The sequence below is a fragment of the Cricetulus griseus genome, chromosome 2, assembly GCF_003668045.3.
Source record: "Cricetulus griseus strain 17A/GY chromosome 2, alternate assembly CriGri-PICRH-1.0, whole genome shotgun sequence".
Taxonomy (NCBI): Eukaryota; Metazoa; Chordata; class Mammalia; order Rodentia; family Cricetidae; genus Cricetulus; species Cricetulus griseus.
The window spans coordinates 297,066,227-297,085,551 of NC_048595.1; the positions used below are offsets into that span (position 1 = coordinate 297,066,227).

At 42.5% G+C, this 19,325-nt stretch overlaps 1 protein-coding gene across 1 annotated transcript in view; it reads right to left on the bottom strand.

The window, feature by feature from the left end:
- Rhobtb3 (Rho related BTB domain containing 3) overlaps positions 1–7,529 on the bottom strand; it is a 58,030-nt gene extending 50,501 nt beyond the window's left edge. The window contains exons 1-3 of the mRNA XM_027401848.2: positions 7,099–7,529; positions 6,775–7,000; positions 1,871–2,057 (exon numbers count right to left, since the gene is read on the bottom strand). Coding sequence (XP_027257649.1) covers positions 1,871–2,057; positions 6,775–7,000; positions 7,099–7,100 — 415 coding nt within the window. The 5' untranslated portion in view covers positions 7,101–7,529. The remainder of the gene's footprint in view (positions 1–1,870; positions 2,058–6,774; positions 7,001–7,098) is intronic.
- Positions 7,530–19,325: the final 11,796 nt, after the last annotated feature.

The following is a 19,325-nucleotide window of genomic DNA, read 5'->3' on the forward strand; positions in this document are numbered from 1 at the left end:
CCAGTAGTCAGAGGGTCATATCCACAGGGACACAGGTCAGGGGACAGGTTACAAGCAAAGATTCAAAGTGAAGATACCATGTACATATAAGTGTGTACAAAGAAAACCAGGGACACAACATGCGAGTTCATGACCTCGGTAGAGAGCAAGAAGAGAAGCTGAAGGGCTAACCAGGCCTCTGTGTGTTGCTGGTGCACCCAGGAGGATAGGGAGGGGACCAGAGAAGAGGGCAGAGGTTAGAAGAACCAGGCAATGGTAGCTGTAGTGGATGGTAAAGTGTTTGGATAATTTCAAAGAGAGAACTGTTACTAAAGTGTAACAACTTTGACAAGAAAGAACACAGGACTACTCTCTGGAGAACTTAAAACAATTAAACAGCTGAAGGAGAGACTCCAGGAAGCCGGCTAGGGTCCTGAAGTTGAAGGCAACTCAAGAACTAAGGAAAACCCCTTCAGGAATCATGAACAGGAGAGAAATAAGTTGGGAAAGTCCTGAGAATGTGACACCAAGGGCGAGTCAAGCCTTGTCTTCTATGTAAGTGCTAGCATGAAACGTAAACCTGCCCTCTGGTCCAACCACCCAGACCATGGAATAATCCAAAGTATCAAAAGCACAGCGGAGACAGTTTATGGCACATTCATACAGTGGCATAATACACAGCAGTTAAATGAGGAAGCAATATATACACATTCCTACTGTGCACCGCTGTTTGTATAATGTTCAAGAACAGGTGCCACTAATGTCAGAAGCCAGGACACCAGCTCCCTCCACAGAGGGTGTATTTACCTGGTGGAGCAGCACTGTAAACATTCTAAACCCTTGTCCATGGCATAGATGAATGCCTAAGTCTCTCAGGTTAGCAAATCATATGTTCCTTACTGTGCTGGCTAGTTTTATGTCAACTTGATCCCAGCTAGAGACATTTTGGGAGAGGGAATCTCAATTGAGAAAAAGCCCCACCGGATTGGCCTGTGGGTAAGCCTGTAGTACATCTTCTTGGTTGATGAATGATGGGGTAGGGCCAACTCCTTGTGGGTGGGACCACTCCTGGGTGCTGTAAGAAAGCAGGCTGAGCAAGCTATGGAGAGCAAGCCAGTGAGCAGCTCCCCTCCATGGCCTCTGAATCAGTTCCCACCTCCAGATTCCTGCCCTGCATGAGTTCCTGTGGGGACTTCCCTCAGTGATGGCCTGTTACCTGAAGTGTTAAACAGTCCCCAAGTTGCTTTTGGTCGTGGTGTTTTATCACAGCAATGGAAACCCAACCAAGACAATTTGCTATACTTAAAAAAAAAGTGTTAAAAAGAAACAAAGAATTAAAATTAAAATTTGAACACAGCCTTACTAAGCAAATTACATGGAGTAAACTTACAAAATACTACCAAATCAAAACGAGTCCTAAGTTGGTCATGAGATATCTAATGATCAAATGTACAACAGCAAAGGCAGAGAGACAGCCGGAACCACAGGAACCTACCAAACGTGTGGTAATAAACAGCCCTTTCCTAGAGCAGTGTTGTCAAGTGTTTCAGCTCACTCCTTGTTATCTGCCTAACAATCCTGCTCACATGAGTAATCTATCCTTGCCCTTCGAATGGACCTTAAGAGAGATAGCATGGCTCAAAGTCAGCCTGTGTCAAAAGAACACAATTACTGATGTACAGGAGAAGAGCAATTTACATCCAAATCACAGCGGGAGTCTGTGAGCCTCTGCTCTAGCACCTGGTTACTATATAGAACAATGAGATGACAACTGGCATTTGAACCCATGGACATTTGGCTTTCAAAAAAGAACTGTATTAATCATTAATAAACTTATCTTTGTAAACATGGTACCTCATGCTCATTATAAAGAAGAAAACCATGAACTTACCATTTTGTCTGGTCCCAACAGCAGCAATGATTACTGGAACTGAGTTTGATGCTCTTTTAATCACTGGAATATAATTATCCTTTACTTCGTGGAATGAAAACTTGTCATTTACATTGTATTTGATCACAATGATGTCAGCACCCCCAATTAGGTTTTGGGATGTGTACCAGTCACTGTCAAAAATGTCCTAAACAAAAATGCAAACATCAACTTTTAGTTTGTTTATCCTCAAGTCGATCCCCAAATCAATTGCCAGATCAGTTATAACATGTTAGTCTAAATGTTTAGTGTATGTTGGTTTTGAGACTTTATGAAAATATGTTTTTGAATGGTGTGGTGGTGTGAATGAGAATGGCCCCCCATAGAAATTGAATGCTTGCTGTCCATTTTTGAAACTGTTTCTGAGGGATTGGGAGGAGTGGCTTTGCTGGAGAAGGTGAGTAACTGGGGGCTTTGAGGTGTCAAAAGCCCAGTTACCCTTCCCTCCTTATACTTATGGATCAGATGTAACTCCTGGCTACTGATCCAGTACCTTCTCCACCGAATGACCATGGACTCAACCTCTGGTCCCACGAGCCCCAATAAACGTTTTCTTCTATACATTGCCTTGGTTGTGGTGTCTCTTCACAGCAATAGGAAAATAACTAAGACAAATGAGTAATTGCATAACATTTAATATGTCTGATGCCTGATGGTTTATTTAAAACACCTTTTCTTCATTTACCCTAAACAATGATGCACTAGTAAGGCCTGTTACCTAGAGCATTTTTGAGTGTGATGAAATGAGCAACGTCATTCCACCATCTAAACCTAAGAAGCATCTGTCTTGAAATTACTCTGATTTTAGTCACTTGAAATTTCAAAGGTGTGACAGTATGCAATAGACATCAGAAGCTTTTCTGTGACCCAGTTAGACACTGCAGGATTTTTGTGCTCTGAACTACAATACACTGTGAGTCTTGTGGTATTCCTCTTATACACATTCACAAAATCCACATATAATCTTTAACTTTATACTATATTTGTATAGCACATATTTAAGCATGGAGAAAATATACCTTGCTAAGACAGTGTACATTATGAGGTGTTAATTGCAAAGGACTGTGTTTGCAGTTCATGTATTTAGCTCATATATTAAAAATTCAGGATAAAACTGTTCAGAAATGTTTACTATAAGGCTAGGCTTAATATTCATATTTAGCTCTAGAATCATATCTAATTCATTATGGAACTTGGCTCTTTGATGTCTGCAAAGTTTTTGTGAAAATAGTATATAAAGAAAATGCCATCTTAACTTCACTGTTAAATATGCAAATTGTTTTCTTCTTCAATTCTTGTTAATGATTAATCATTTCTTTCATGTGCCCTTCTACTAAGATATAATCAAGCAAGAATAAGGGAACACTATGGCTAGATATGGCTAACAACTTCCAAAACTGTTGGGCTACGAAAGTTCACACTTTGGTATGCGAGTTCAAAACAAGGTTAAAAGTGTTCAAATTAGCCAATCAAACAAGATCTATGTGACAGAGCTTTTAGCCCATGACAGAAACGCCCTTCTGTAGCGAGAAGCTCTTGTCCCATCTCCATACCCTCACCTGCCCATCTCTCAGCAAGCTTACTCAGAGTGAGAGCTGCACTGCAGAATTGTTACATAGGAATGCATTATTAAAAACAGAATGGATACAGCAAAGGACTGAATGTGGTATTAGGGTCAGAGGCGAAGTGTGTGGCAGAAGTGAGGACATGGATATAGACCAAGAAGATGAGAACATCTGATTCCCAAGTCCCAGATCACAAAGTCCCACTGGTCCCCACTGTTTCTGTAAACATTCAGATGGAGAATATGCAAATGCATCAGAGCGTGGAAGGCGGGAAGGTGAGGGAGAACAGCAACAATACAAGAGTCAGGCTCTCGGGATCCAAAACCACTACAAACTGGACCAGTACTGAGCAGCCATTTAGCACCCAAAGAACAAGTTAGAAAACACTTTTTCACATTCCAAATAGCTCAGAATTCCAGATTTCCTGGGGAGAGACAACATGGGGAAAGAGGGATTTGGGTATTATTAATTTAATCTGTGGTGTTGAGGATAAAACAACTATAAACATTTTTATTTGTAATGCAACCCAGAGCTTCGAACCCTGTACAAGAAAATATGAATATATCATCTCACAGTTTAATGATTTTTTATTCATTTATTCATTTCCAGGTTTTTCTGAGACAGGCTCTCATGTAGCCCAGGCTGGCCCAAACTTGAAGTCCTCCCTGCTCTGTCTCCCAAGTGCTGGTATTATAAGCATGAGCCATGATACCCGGATAAGTCTGCTTTGGAACATATTTCTCACAGACAGAAAAATAAAAATCTAGAAATACAAATTAAATAATAGTATGACTTCAGAAGAGCAGTAGGCAGAACTAAGCTATGAACTTCATCTAATGAATTTGAAGCAGATTTTTAAAGACATCAAGTACATAGAGCCAGCAAGGAGCCCGAGCAGGGCTAGCAATCTACAGAAAGTAACTCAGGAGGGGAAGCACTCCTAGCTCCTTCTGACTCCTTTCTTTTTAAGCTGTCACAGAGAAAATGCTCCACTGGTTTCTAGAAATATGGAGGAGATCCATTTGTCCCACCCCTTGTTAAGTCAGTTCCAGGATTTCACTGGGATGTTATGCAACAGCAAACTTGGAGCCACAATGGAGAATCAAATTCATCTTAAAAAAAAAAATCTGAGTTCCTACAAAGAAACAAGGACTTCATCCTATTTGATTAGTGTATACACTGAAGGTCCTGCATTAGTATAAACTTTGATGTGAGAAACTCTCCCACGCCTAATATAAGTAATATATGACTACACTAAAGCTATAATATGCACTTTATTATAGCAGCTATCACTTTTAGCACCTACAGCCTCCACACTTGGGACTTTACCCTTCAGCACGGTTCCAGGATAGACAGGAAAACAAGCCTAAGAGAAGGTAAAAGATTTACAACAAAACAAAACAAACAAAAAAACATATGCAGTGGCAATGTGGGATCTGAAATCAGTTCTCTTTGCTGTCAAAAGTGCTGTGTTTGATACTATGATTCAGTACCTATGCCAAAACAGCTGATGGGTATAACCCACCTTCATATTTCTGGCAGAATTTACTTATGTTAAAGGGGAAACAGCAGCTCAGAGTGAGTGACTCTACGCATGCAACTCACTGTGTCTGAAGACCCACCCATCCTAATCTGGGAAATTGTACCTGGTGACAATCTTGGTGTCACAGATTTTGTTTCACCTATTTTATTCTTATACAATGTGCGGCTCTTTGCTAAAGGAACACAGGCAGGAAAGGGTTAACAACTCAACCCCCCCCCAAAAAATGAGGAAAAACAGCCCCAACACTCCTAGTCATCTTATTTTTGCTCTGTATTTATTTCCTCAATCAACTAAACATTTGTTCAACAGTATGTTGAACAAGTAATAGTTGAAGGCCATTAAATCTTTCATAATAAAAGGGCCCAAAGTGAATGTCCTGGCACATACATCAGTCCTTAAGTCCTCCCTAGTGGCATCTTTGGATACCATCATCTCTGTCATACCTGAAGGCTAAGTCCATCCTTTTAATTGAAAAGTTTACTTAAAATTTATTTTAGCACATTAATATACATTTCCAGTAAAAGGGGTGCCTTCTTTCCATAATAGGAAAATATGCTCAAGAAATTTTTCTCAGTACATTCTACACATTTCTGTTCAAAAGTAAGCTAGTTACCCTGAGCTCTGATTCAGCTTAAAAAAAAAAAAAATGCCTTTTGGACCAGCACAGGAAGATTTGGTGGACTTTGCAGAGCCCCCGTTGAGGGTCCTACCCTGCCTGGGGAGTGGTGGGTGGATGGAGTGGGGGTAGGCTGGGGGTGGGGGAGGAGGAATGGGGGTGAGGGGAGGGAGAGGGAGAGGGAGAAGGGACTTACATGTGAAACAAGCTTGTTCCCTAACTAGAACTAATAAATAAATTAAAAAGAAAAGAAAAGAAAAGACGCCTTTTGAATGTAAGAATTTTACATAATTTGTGCCTTGGTTGAGACCCCAATGTTTCATTCATATATATTTATCTTTAGCTGAAGCACATATAACTACACTATTAGCAAGCAACCACCTACTTAAAAGTAAACAAAAACACTTGAAATACAGTGTTACTGTGTGATGAAGATACCTAAGCCTCCTTTGTCCTTTCATCAAACACTCGAGAGTCAGAATAGATTTCTTTCATTCAAACTCTCATAAACATAAAGATTTTTTTATGCTAGGTAATGTTAGTGGTATTTCTGATTTATTAATCATTAAAAACAAAGCCAAACCGATGAGTATTGCATCACTAAGAACTAGATTTTTTTCCAGAAGTCAATAGTCTACAAAACGAGCCATTTAAACTTAGTTCTCAAACCCCGACCTTTCTCCCTTTTTCCATACTATTTCTGACCTGTCCCTGAGAAGAATATTTTTGCCTATGCTGAGCGGTATTTATAGAACACATTTCCCTATCCTCCACAGGGTGGACATGAAAACATGTCTCTTGGCCAGTGGAACTTCGTGACCCCGTCCCTTGGGGTTGGCCCAGTCAACTCTCAGCTGTCTACTAATGGACAAGTCACAGTCGTGAAGCACAGTGACTGCTCTACGTTCCCCTGGGGCTTTCAACTTTGCAGACGTGTGCCCCACCACCTCCAAATTGAAACAAAGGACGAGATTTGCCAAAAAGAAAAAAAAAAAGAAAAAGAAAAGGAAAAAAAAGGAAAAGTAAAAAAGCAAACCAACCCTCTCTCCAGGCAGTCAGGAAAATAGGAAACAAGGGAAGGAGGGGTCCAAACAACAACAGGCTCCTTTGGCCTGGACACCGCGTAGTCGCTGCCCCTTACCCAGACGGGACAGTCGTGCACTACCAGCTTGACGTTCCCGAACGCACTGGCCTGGTACTCGGTGAACACCGGGCGCGCGACCGTGCTGGCCGCGTTCAGCAACAAGCTGCTCTCGTCCCCCGAAACCAGCGGGCTTCTCCCCAGATAGGTGCGGATGAGCCCCGACGGCCGGCTGTCCTGGTGGAACGTGTCGCCTTCGTTCCCCAGCGCCACGATGTGGATGGACCTGCGAAGCCGAGAGAGGCGCGGTGAGCGGGTGGGCGCAGCCAGGGCGCGTGGCACGTCCGGAACCCGGACCGTGGCAGGACGGCGACGCGTACGTACATGATCGCGGCTGGCAGGGCGGCGGGGAGACGGCAGCGGGCGGCCTCGCCTCGCGAGGACCGGGTAGACGCTCTCCCCGCAGTCAGCTCATCCCCGGCCGCGGCCCTCGCGCGCCTGCACCGCGGCGCTGCCAACGCTGAGCAGAGCGGGCCCGGGAGAGCGGCCGGCGCGGGCGCGGGCAGCGCTGCAGATCCCCGGTCGCCGCCCCTGGCCGCCGCGCCTCCGCCCCGGCTCCGCCTCCGCCGCGCGGTGACCCGGCCCCGCACGTGTCCCCCCGAGAGTCCGCCGCGCAGGGGAGCGAGCTGCCTGCCCGTACCCCCCCTCCCCCACGAGTTCGGGCGGCGGCCGCGGGATACAAAGGAGCGATGGGCGCGGGGACGACGCCGGAGCCCGGGAGCTGCTCGCCGCCAATCCGCCTGCAGCAAGTTTGCTCAACTCGGAAGGCTGAAACCCGAGCCGGGAGCGGGGGAGGGGCAGCTTGGCCCCCGCCGGGGACCAGAGGAGAGCAGGGCTGGGGGGCAGCCCCCTGACGATCCCGAGGTCCTGTGCCCACGTTGGCCCTCACCCGCAGTGTGTTATCGTTTTGTCAGTGGTCAGCATGCGCTACACTGTTTTGTAAAAATCCTAGTTGGGAAGCAAAAGAAAATAAAGGCAACATTCATGAAGCTGCAGAAAAGATTCTTTGTTCACGCACCAATTAATTTGTCGATGTCGCTTTGAAAAGGTCATTTACTATTGCAAGCTATATTTGGCATACTTTAACCAAAATTGCGGAATTTAAAGTGTCGGGATTTTTTAATGTGATTATTTTAAAAGAAAGTTCTAGCAGTTTATTTGGATTCTTTTCAGCACACATTCCAGTTACATTATTTAATAATAGCTCACTGAAAAATAAGGACCATGTTAATGGAAGGATACTTTCGATTCTTTCATAGTGACAGGCAGAAATAACGCTTTCGGATGCCCCTTTTAAAGGGCCTCAGGCTGCCTCCAATATAAAACACCATGAGAGACTGCTGATGCTAGGACGGGCCAGGATTTACTCTGGGGCTCCTCCATAAACATTAAAATTCTCCCAAACACCCAAAACCCTGTTAAAAATGTTCTTGTTTATCCTTTTAGTTATTGGCTCTGCTTTGAAATTGGGCTTTTTTTCTTTTCTCAATGGACCCGTTTTGGGAAACAGGAGGTGTTTGAAAGGGTCCTGGGAAGACTGAGGTAGTGTCAGCAGCTTTTTATTAGGAACCAGTATTGCTAGTCTGAAACAGTGTTTTAGTTACTTGTCCATAGGTAGGGCAGGACAGGAGACATTCTCTATGTCGTTTGTTTATTATTCCTTTCTTGTTGCCTGAGATGGCTCTGTGTTATTCAGGCTAACTTTTAGTCTTCCCTCCTCAGCGTCCCAAATAGCTGTAATTAGTCATATATTAGTAAAGAAGGTCAGTGGGGAAAAAAAAAAAAAAAAAAAAAAGCAAAAACTAATCTGGTCTATATAGTGAGCTACAGAACAGCCAGAGTTACATAGTGAAACCCTGCCTCAAATAAATGAGTTCCCTTTGTACCCAAGTACAGTTTCTTTTAGTCTCTGGAAATAAGCATCCTGGAAGATTCAAATGTGCTGTGTCACATTTCCTCTTGGACCAACAGAAAACATGTTTTTCTCAGCATTCCCCTCCAAGGACCCAGCAGTCAAACATAGAGACACATAAATATGAACTTTTTTTAGATGGTTTTTCACTATATTGTCCAAAATGGTCTAGAATTACAGGGCTTACTAAGCAGTCTTCCTATATCAAATTTCCAGAGTAGCTCACACCATAGATGTTTAATGAAGCTAAACTTGCCATATCTTATACCATGGGTGAGCCATAAGGACATCATGCTACACTAAACAAGCCAACATGAAAAGATGAGTACAATATCATCCCACTAAAGTAGCCATGGTCTTAGGGATAGGAGGTAGGACAGAGTGTCAGGAGCTGGGGCAGGGAAGGAGTGTTATTCACGACTTTAGACTTTCAGTTTTAGAAGATGAAAAAGTTATAGAAATCAATTGTACAATAAAGTACACATAGCTAATGTGACTTTTACCAATCACTAAAACATGATTAAGATAGTAAGTTTTCTGTTGTTACTTAAACGACGATACAAAGGGCATAGGAACACACGAAAAAGACACCAGCTGTAACTGGGAAGCTGAGAAAAGGAGAAAGCATTCTTTTTCTCCTCCAGTTTTGAGTGTTTTAACCAGGCCAGGTAGACAAGGGTGATAGTAATATAGTAAGATACACAGGACTTCCACTGTGCTCTTAGGAAGCTAAGCCTGTTGAAGCCTCCTAGATTTTCAATATATATATTCTCCACATGGTATACTCCATCTTTTTTGGAAATGTGTTGGTTCCTTGATAAACCTGATATGAGCTAACATGCTCAGTAGTTAATAGTGGTGCATGCAGAGTACAGGATGAAAAGTTCAGCAAATGTCTAGCTCAGTGCTACAGAGCATTAGGGAAGAGTAAGCAACATCTTAAAAGATAGAGAAAGCCTGGGTAGATCTGGAGAGAAAGGGTAAGGGAAGGAATTTAGGAAGAACTGGATGGCTCAGGCAAATCACAGGGAGAGGTACGGAAACATGCATGGTGGTTATTCCAATAGCAAGAGATGAAGTGAATGTTGCATGCAAGACTGGCAATAAACAGTGGTGAGCTAGTATACTTTGGCTATAGGCTGGGCATGCTAGTTGAGTCCCCCTCTCCAAGGAAGTGGCCTGGCTGGAGTGAAGACATTCTAAAGAGATCTCTTTGGCAAAGAATTTCTCCCAGGAATCTTACTGTGAGAAGGAAAGGGTGAAGTGCCAGCTAGATGAGGAAGCTGTCATCAGGAAGAGATTTCATGAGTTCAGGCAATTTGAGTCAAGCTTTCAGGAAAAACTGGAACTGAGACAATGTTGATGGGGGAGGAGACCATACTGTGACCAGGTGCATGCAACTCTTGCCCTCTGTTTAAACCTGAACCTCATGTCTGAGCCTGAAGATGGACTCAGGGAGTCACTGGACCTCTTTATGTATTCGTTTTCCTAGGGTTGTCACAGTGAATAACCCTTTCTGTGCTTTTCAGCATTACTTGTCTGTCTACTTGGCCTATTGGAGACTGGTTAGAGCTGCCAAGGCCCATACTTTGTCCCTAACAGTTTCAGTAACACCCTTCTCTCCATGGGACCACTAGATGTTCAACAAACCTTTTTCACTTCTAAGATAAATAATCAAATTTTCTAAACTTTCTGGATATATATTCAGCCATGTGATTCATTCTCACCAATGGCATGCAATACTGATGAGCAATTAAGAAAAGGTGCACTTGCTGGGAAGTAGTGGCACACGCCTTTAATCGCAGCACATGAGAGGCAGAGAGTTCAAGCCAGCCTGGTCTATAGAGCTAGTTCTAGGACAGCCAAGGCTACACAAAGAAACCATGTCTAAAAAAAAAAAAAATCAAAAAGAAAATGAAACAAAAAGAGAAGGCATACTCCTACAAAGGGTGGGGTACCTCCCCCAGACACCATAGGCTATCAGATAAAAACCCCAGTGTCACCAGGCGTTGGTGGTACACGCCTTTAATCCCAGCACTCGGGAGGCAGAGGCAGGCAGATCTCTGTGAGTTCAAAGCCAGCCTGGTCTCCAGAGCAAGTGCCAGGATAGGCTCCAAAGCTACACAGAGAAACCCTGTCTCGAAAAACCAAAAAAACAAAAAAACAAAAAAAAAAACAGTGTCAGGTATGGGTTACTCCTTTCTGAGTTGTTGGTCGATGGGTTCCCATAGACTTCCCCAAACAGTATAGCCATTACTCTTCGTTACTCTCCCAAACTTGATGATAAGACCCTATTTCTAAAGACACCACACATCCGAGTCATGGATATGGAGGAACTAAGTTAGTACGGCCCAGACTGGTAGCTTTCATGATGCTAGCAGGTTCTATGCACACTACTTGGAGAGGAAAGTCACCAACAGTCTTACACACCCTAGGACCCAGTAACCAGCCACAGGATTTGAAAGCTCTCTATACAAGATGGATCCAATGCCTGGTACCATTAACAAGGCCAAAGTCGGTGGTTGGCTAGGTCATAGGCCCCAAAAGAGAACATATTACTGTCATTCTGATAAATGGATATAATGACAAATTTCCTCTTGGTTCTTCTCTTTATACCCATAGATCAGTATATCAATCAATCCTCATGGGAGGGAGGAGTTTCTTTTTACAGTAGATGACAACAGAGAGTCTCACAACAGGTCAGCATGCAGAGACTAAGAGACCATGGAGTGTTCAGCTCTAAATGGGACATCTGCCTCCACTCCATCATCCCAAATTTAGAGATTATCACAGAAGTGGGGCTAGAAAAATGATAAGAGAGAGGAAGTAGATTTCAGTAGCAAGATGTCTGATGTGACAGCACAGCAGTTGTAGCTAGGACTGCATGCATGAGACATGCACAAGATCAAGCTATGGAAAATAGAAACGCAGGTGGGGGAGGGGCTCATGAAGTCCCACCCCTATTGGCAATTGATGGCTGCCAGAGAGCCATTGGGAGAGTTGGTTTTCTTCAGGGATGTGGGCCCTGAGAGGCTACCCAAATTCCAGTAGGTGGTCCCACACCTATGCACATACAGTCAACAGTAAGTAGACTCCGTAAGCATGAGGTGGAGAGAGAGAGAACATGAAGTTGGGAGGGGAGGTTGTATTCAAGGGGAGAGAAAGGGGTAGGTTCGATCTAAACACATATGCATGTATGAATATTAAGTAAAATATCTTAAATACAAAACAATGGAAACTTACTTTAAAACTACACACTCAAGAAAAGATAGGCTCTCTCCACTTTCTTTTGTCCTTTCATCTGCCAACTGCGGAAGCTAGTTCAACCTTGAAGCCACATGCTTGAAGACCTTGGCACCACACTGTGGAGCTTGCCGCAGAGCCTCTTCACAGCATGCATTGTACTGTGGTATGAGTGACAAATAGATCTTTCTTGGGTTCAGCCAGACATTTTGAGGTCAATTGCTATAGCAGCTATGGTTACTTGTCTTGGCTAATAGAATATCACAGATGGTCCATTCCCAGACATCTTAAAGATACTTTCTCTATATTAAGAACACTTTTTGGTTGTTGTTTCTCTTTTGCTTAAAATTTTTACTTAGTGTATGTGTTTGTAGTTTTTTATTAGTCCCTTAAAAATATGCCATTTACAAGAATGAATTGAAACAAGTTGTAACACATTAGATAATTATTCATCCCCAACTTTAAGACCACTGGGGAACACACAGGAAGTGCTTCCATCTGAAACAATGTATTTTCCTTTCATAATGGCTGAGATGTCCTCATTCTGCATTCACTCTGTTAGATGTCTTCATTTGAGAACAATATGCAACATATTGTGAGACCGTTCAGGGAGCTGGTAACAGCCCCCAGGTTGTAGATATTACTGTAAGGTTCTGGAGTTTCTTGAAAGCAAGCTGGTGCCTGAGTGACTAGAGAGGAAGCAAGTGTTACTGGCAGGCATGGAGAGCTAGGCTTGGCACAAAAGTTTCCCATTATGTTTTGGAAGCTAGGTTTGTGCAGAGGGTGGGAGCCTCCAGAGGCAGGTCGGTGAGTTAGGTGTTAGCTGTTCTATCTTACAAAGGGGCATCAGGGCAGCCACACTGCTCTCTCTCCTTTAGATACTGGAGCTTTCTGCCCATTTCTATCAAATAGAACTCTGTTCACAAATAATGCTGTTACACACACTTTTGAAGGAGAAGAGTTAAGCTGGGTTGATATTGAGTAAAGGGACAGGTACTGGCACCTTTGATAATTCGGTGGGCAGGGTGCAGGTGTGGGATTGTTGTAAGGCCAGGGCAGGACAGGTGGTCAAGGAGGACACTTGCCTTGGCCCTTTCCACATAGAGCACCATTTCACAGCTTCAGTATCTAGCTAAGGAGGTTAAGAGAAGTCTAGTATACAAAAACAAAACAAAAACAAACAAAAACAAACCCCCACACAACTGACATAGCCCCTGCCCCCCCCACCCTCCCTTACATGGTTTCTCAGGTAATCCTGGCTGTCTTGGAACATACTCTGTAAACCAACCTAGCTTTGAACTCAGAGAGCTACCTGCTTTTGCCTTCCAAATACTGACGTTAAGCGTGTGGAGAGATGGCTCAAAGGTTAAGATCACTGGCAGCTTTTCCAGAGGTCCTGAGTTCAATTCCCAGAAACCACATGGTGGCTCACTTCTGACAGGCAGACATACATGCAAGCAGAACACTGTATACATAATAAAAAATAAATAAATCTTAAAAACAAAAGGTGTGCGTCACCATACCTATCGCAGGGTAGCATTTCTCATAGGTTGAGAGCCACACACAATAATTAAAAACAAAACAGCTAAAAAACAAAACAAGGCCAGTGAGATGGCTCAGCAATTGGAAGTCTTTCCCACCTAGGCTGACAACCTGAGTTCCATTGAGGGCGTACCCACATGGTAGGAGAACAGAGCTGACTCCCACAAGTTTTCTCTAACTGCTGCACCTGCTCTGCCAAGTGTGTGTGTGTGTGTGTGTGTGTGTGTGTGTGTGTGTGTGAGAGAGAGAGAGAGAGAGAGAGAGAGAGAGAATAAATGTCATAAATTAAAAAATTGTAGTAATAAGATCTGAAAATCCCATAGCAAATGTTCTCAGAGAACACTGTTTTAAGTGTGAATTTATATTAAACAATTACAGTCACTTATTTATTTATTTATTTATTTATTTACTTATTTGAGGAGGGAGACTAACATGCATCCCACATGTGGAAGCCCGAGGACAACTTGCAAGTCTCTCCCTCCCTCCATCATGTGAGTCCTGGGAGGTCAAACTCAGTCTATGAGCCCCAACAACAAGTCCCTTACCCACTGAGCCATCTCAATGGCCCTATGTCCACATTTGCTGACATTGATTTTCCCTTAAGTATGCATTAAAATTAATAATGATATTCTGAATTGCTAATATTTAACTAATCATTTTAACTAATATGTAAACATAAAGGCAAGATCCAAGACTGTTTCCAGCATATGTGTGTCTCCTACATTGAAACCAGTGATTTGATATAAAGTGTCTGGTAGTAAATGCTAAAACAGGCTCTTTAGAGCCTCCTTAAAAATGAAAGCCAGGAGGCAACATACCACTGGGGAAATAGTTTTCTTCTTGCCAAGATAAAAATGTCTGAAATAATACATTGAATACAAACGGGGGAAAAAACAACCCTGTAATTCCTTTGTCAGCAAAGACCTCCAAAATATGCACAGAAAGTTTTGCTAGACACAGAGTCACAAGTATAAGGACAGCAGTGTGGGAAGTCGCAAGCTAAACTGAAAGCTGATTTTTAATATTTTCCACTTTGTGGTGTTTAGTAAGTTCTGCTGCACTGTGGTTTTTACTAGATTGTGTTTCAATAATAAAATACAATTTTTTGTGTGATCTTAAAAGAAAGCTCTAGTAAAGATGGCAGATTTTTTCCATATCCTTCAAAAATTGCCTTTCAAAATTAAACGGTAAGTTTTATTCCGTGTTTTTTAAGTGTAAACACTAATGGATTCGTGGGAAGTTTTGCCTGTTTGTTGTTTTTTGAGATAGGATCTTTCTGTTTACCTAGGCTGGCCTCAGACTCATGGTTGACCATGTTCGTTGCTACTCTACTCTTAACAGCCAGAAACTGAAAACAACCTAGACATCCCTCAACAGAAGAACATCACACAATCCTTTTGCTCCTTGTTATTGTAGGTTTGACCATTCTGCCTGAGCTGTGTTCACCCCTTCCATTGTGAAGAGCACTGTTATCTATCCTGCTGAAGGTGGATGTACCGGTTATTTCTGACTTTCACCTGCTCTTAACAAACTTGTCAGGCCCCTTTTTCTTTAAATATGTTTTTGTGAGTCTGCTAAATCACACGGTGTGGATAGGTAATATTCACCTGATTTTAAAAAATGATTTTCATCCACTTCCTAGAGCGTGAGAATTCTTCCCTTATTCTTTAGATACTATGTTCTTTATATAATTATATCATGAATGTATGACTGGTGCTACATTATGTGTGTTACAATACTGATTTATAATTTCCACAACCCCCAGAGAAGATTCTGTTGTTATCTAATTTTGCAGGAGAGAACATTAGGGCACAGACACATCAAGTGACTTACTTAAGCAGTGGGTGAAGGAGCTGAGACTAAGACTCATATGACCAGCCCAGAGCCTGGGTCCTTACCCACAATGCTAAATGGACGCTTGGAAATACTTTCTTCAGTGTTTAAAGTTGTTTTCCTTTATTTCTATTTTCTGTATATTAGTGTTTTGCCTGTTTGCATGTCTGTGCATCACTTGCCTGCCTGGTGTCCACAGAGACCAGAAGAGAGCATGAATCTCTTGGAACTCAGTAACAGTCATACAATGAGCCACTCTGTGGGGGCTGGAAGCTGAACTTGGGTCCTCTCGAGAGCAGCCAGTGTTCTTAACTGACTAGTCATCTCTCCATCCCACTTTCCTTTGCTTTTTTATTTTTGTGATTGATGACAGCCCACACAATGTCATTACACCTTCCAGCAATATCTTAACTCCCTTAAACATTTTTTCAAATAGAATTTCAGTGGACATTGGAGGCTGAATGGCAAAAGCTAAAAATGCAGGCCAGAGAAGTGGCTAAGCTAGTAAAGGAGCTTGCCACCAAGTCTAGAGGCCTAAGTTTGATTCCCAGGACCCCCACAAGGGAAGAAGGGAACCAACTCCTTCATATTGTGTCTGCTTCCTCATAAACCTGAGAAACTGTGCCCTCCCTAGCAAATAAATAAATAATAGAATAAAAGTGCAAATGTCCAACACCTTCTGATTAGTTTTCTGGACACATAAGCAACTTCAGGCAAGATGGAAATGTGCTTATCAAATGTCAACCAAACTTTTTGTGTAAGAGATGGTGGGACTGAGAAATAAATGTCACAGGTAGCAAGCTAGCTAATGAGGCAGCTCTTCCATTGAAGCCACATACCTGTGCGAACTCTTAGAGTGCCTTCACATAAACAAATTTATGAGATGCTGGCATGGCCACATCATGGTGCAACCAAGACTTAAAACCAAGCAGACACATTCAGTTGTTCTGCTTAGGAGACTGTATTAAGAACTACATTTTAAAGAAACATATTCTATATTAATGTATTTGTATGCGCGTGTGTGTATATATATACCATACATATCTACTTCTCTTTCTGAGACAGGGTTTCATATACCCCAGGCTGGCTTCACACTCACTATGTAGCTGAGGATGACCTTGAACTTCTGAAGCCCCTGCCTCTACCTCCCAAATGCTAAGATTATAGGCACACACCACCATGCCTAGCACATATGGTACTGGGGATCAAACCCAGGGCTTGATACATGCTAGATCAGCACTCTATAAACTGAGCTGTATCTGCATCACTGTATTAATAAATCACTGTATTAATAAATGTTTTATTCAAATAATCATTTAGAATTATCTCATCTATTGGAGCTTTTCTGTTTCAACATGTTTTATTGTGTTCATAATGTTCTACAGTAATGTAAGAGTGTGATTTATAAAGCTCTCAGGAGGCTGTCTAAAATTCCCTTCTTGTGGAGTGTTCAGTCAAAACCCTTGGAGCTTACCAGCTACTGGTAAGTTGCTTCAGCCCTGCTCTAGAGACAAGCTCAAAGGACACCCTGAAGCCACGCCCTCCCAGAAGCTGAACAGAGGACTGGGGCTGGCTTTAAGATGAAAGAAGCTGAGAAACCGGAAGAAAAGGGAAGGGGGCTAACACAGATAAACTGCATACCTTCTTGCCTAGAATTTCAGTGCTTATGGTACAACTGTATTCATTTTGTTTTAACTAATCTAATGAGAGATAACATTGTAAATTTACATACAAAAGCATGGGATTAGCCACCCAAACAATAAGAACTTGCAAGTAGTTCATTGGGAACAGTAAATTCATTTATCAAGGTCAGACATCTGCCTTGAAAGCATTTGGCTAGGCCTAATGACTCATTTAATCTGTCCGGTGGTCTTCCAGTAGATGCCTACAGCTGCATTTTGTTTTTGTATTGTGGGTTTCTCCCAAATGGCAAGATTTACACTTTCAACTGTGTTGTTTGTAGAAGCCACGGGAGAATACAGGTTCTTGTCACATGCACACCCAGTTATCCTGGCCCCCTTCAGAAAAGATCTAGCAAAGTTGTACCCCTCTTTCTTTGAAAAGCACAACTAGCCACTGTGTTAAACGTAGATAGGTAATGGACATTCAAAGAACTGTTCTATTTTAGATAAGTATTACATAAGTTACAGAACACATGTTCCTTCAAATTAGGACTCCTAGCATTTTTCAAAGTGTTGAACTTCAAAGGACTCTGGTAGTGTGACCTTTAAGATACCAGCTCTATTATTCAGCCATTGAAGAGCTGAAAACCCTTCCCTACTATAAGATGTACTTCCCAGCAATATGGTTATCAGGACCCAGTGATGGGGTTCACTTATTCATAATATTTTTTGTGAAATTTTTTAACTTGTATTCATGCAGAAACCTGGGGAGTTATCTTTAAATGATGCAAAACATTGCCTATAGACTTTTTTTGGGGCACTCCAATGCACTACAAATAGATGTTTTCTCACCCTTACTGCACTCTGGCTGTTACTATGACTGCACTAGCCATTTTGCCATTTCTAATGGCAGGTTCTGTGAGTGCTCGCTGCAGTTCTGGCTTCACCTTTAGCTTGCTGTTAAGGGAACTCTAATCTCCATGATGCCAGGTCCCTGGTTCACCTGACCCCTCTGCCCTGACACAGAACCTATAATCAATCCTGTACTGAATTTTACAGTGACTAGCAATTGAAACATCTTTCTGAGACCACAGCTGATGCCATTAAGTATTAAGTTGGCAAAGGCATTTCAAATGTTGTATTTATCTTAGCAAGGCTTGATAGCTGATCAGGGGTTCAAGGACCACCTTGGCTACATAAAGAAACCAAGGATCAGACTGGGCTCCTCGAGAGCCTGTGTCCAAAAAGAAGAAGAAAGTAAAAGCAAAACAAAATAAACAAAATCCTGGTGGCATATCTTAATGACCCATGTTTGATTTATCTTAGTATTTGGTGTCCTCTTTAATGATCCCCTCAGGTGTGCTCTCCTGTTCTCACTAACACTGCCTTCTTTTCCTCCTCAAAGCTCCATTAAAGTTTTAAACAATGGGGGCTGGAGAGATTGCTCAGTGGTGAAGAGCACTGGCTGCTCTACCAGACAACCCAGGTTCAAGTCCCAGTACCCACATAGCATCCAACAGCTGTCTGTGGCTCCAGTTGGGGGGAGGGGAATCTACTGACCTCTTCTGGCCTCCATGGGCACTACGTGCACATGAGGTGTAGACATACATGCAAACAAAACACCCATACACATAAAATAAAAATTAAGATTTAAAATATTTTAGTAAATAAATGCTAGTTTTAAACATTAATCTTGAATTCTGGTATGATCTTTTATTGATATTCACTCATCAAATTAAAACATATGGATTTGGGTAATTGTTTTTGATTTTTGTTTGTTTTTTCCTTTCTCCAGCTATACAATGTTTCTTTCTCTAAGGTAACCAGATCCAGAGCCCTTCCTCAACAGGAAACATGCCAGATCCCACAGGGCCTCTGCTGTTTCTGCTAAGGAGGGGCTTCTTAGAGGTTCTCCTTCCAGACATTCTTGTGTTACATAAGTTCCTACCTGTTATAGGGCCAGGCTCCAATCTGTGTTGAAAGATAACAGACTTTTTTCTGTGAAGTGGTAAATATGGACAACCAAAGAAAGCGCTTCTAGACTGATCCCATTAGAAAGCAGAGATGTTGGAACTTTTCCTTGGAAACATCTCCAACCTGATACCTGAATCAATTCTTCAACACTCCACTCCCAAACTTCTACCCAGGCTGCAGCAGAAGCAGCATGCTGAAAGCATAAACATGTTCCAAGTCTTCTTGAGTGTTTGTGTTTGGGTCATAGAACATCCTCACTGACTTAATGTAAAAGTGGGGGCTGGAGAGATGGCTCAAGGGTTAAGAGCACTGGCTGCTCTTGGGGAGAACACAGGCTCAGTTTCCAGCACCTACGTGGGTGGCCCACAACCACCTATAAGTCCAAGGAAACAGGGGACCTGAAGTCTTCTGGCCTCTGTGGGTAC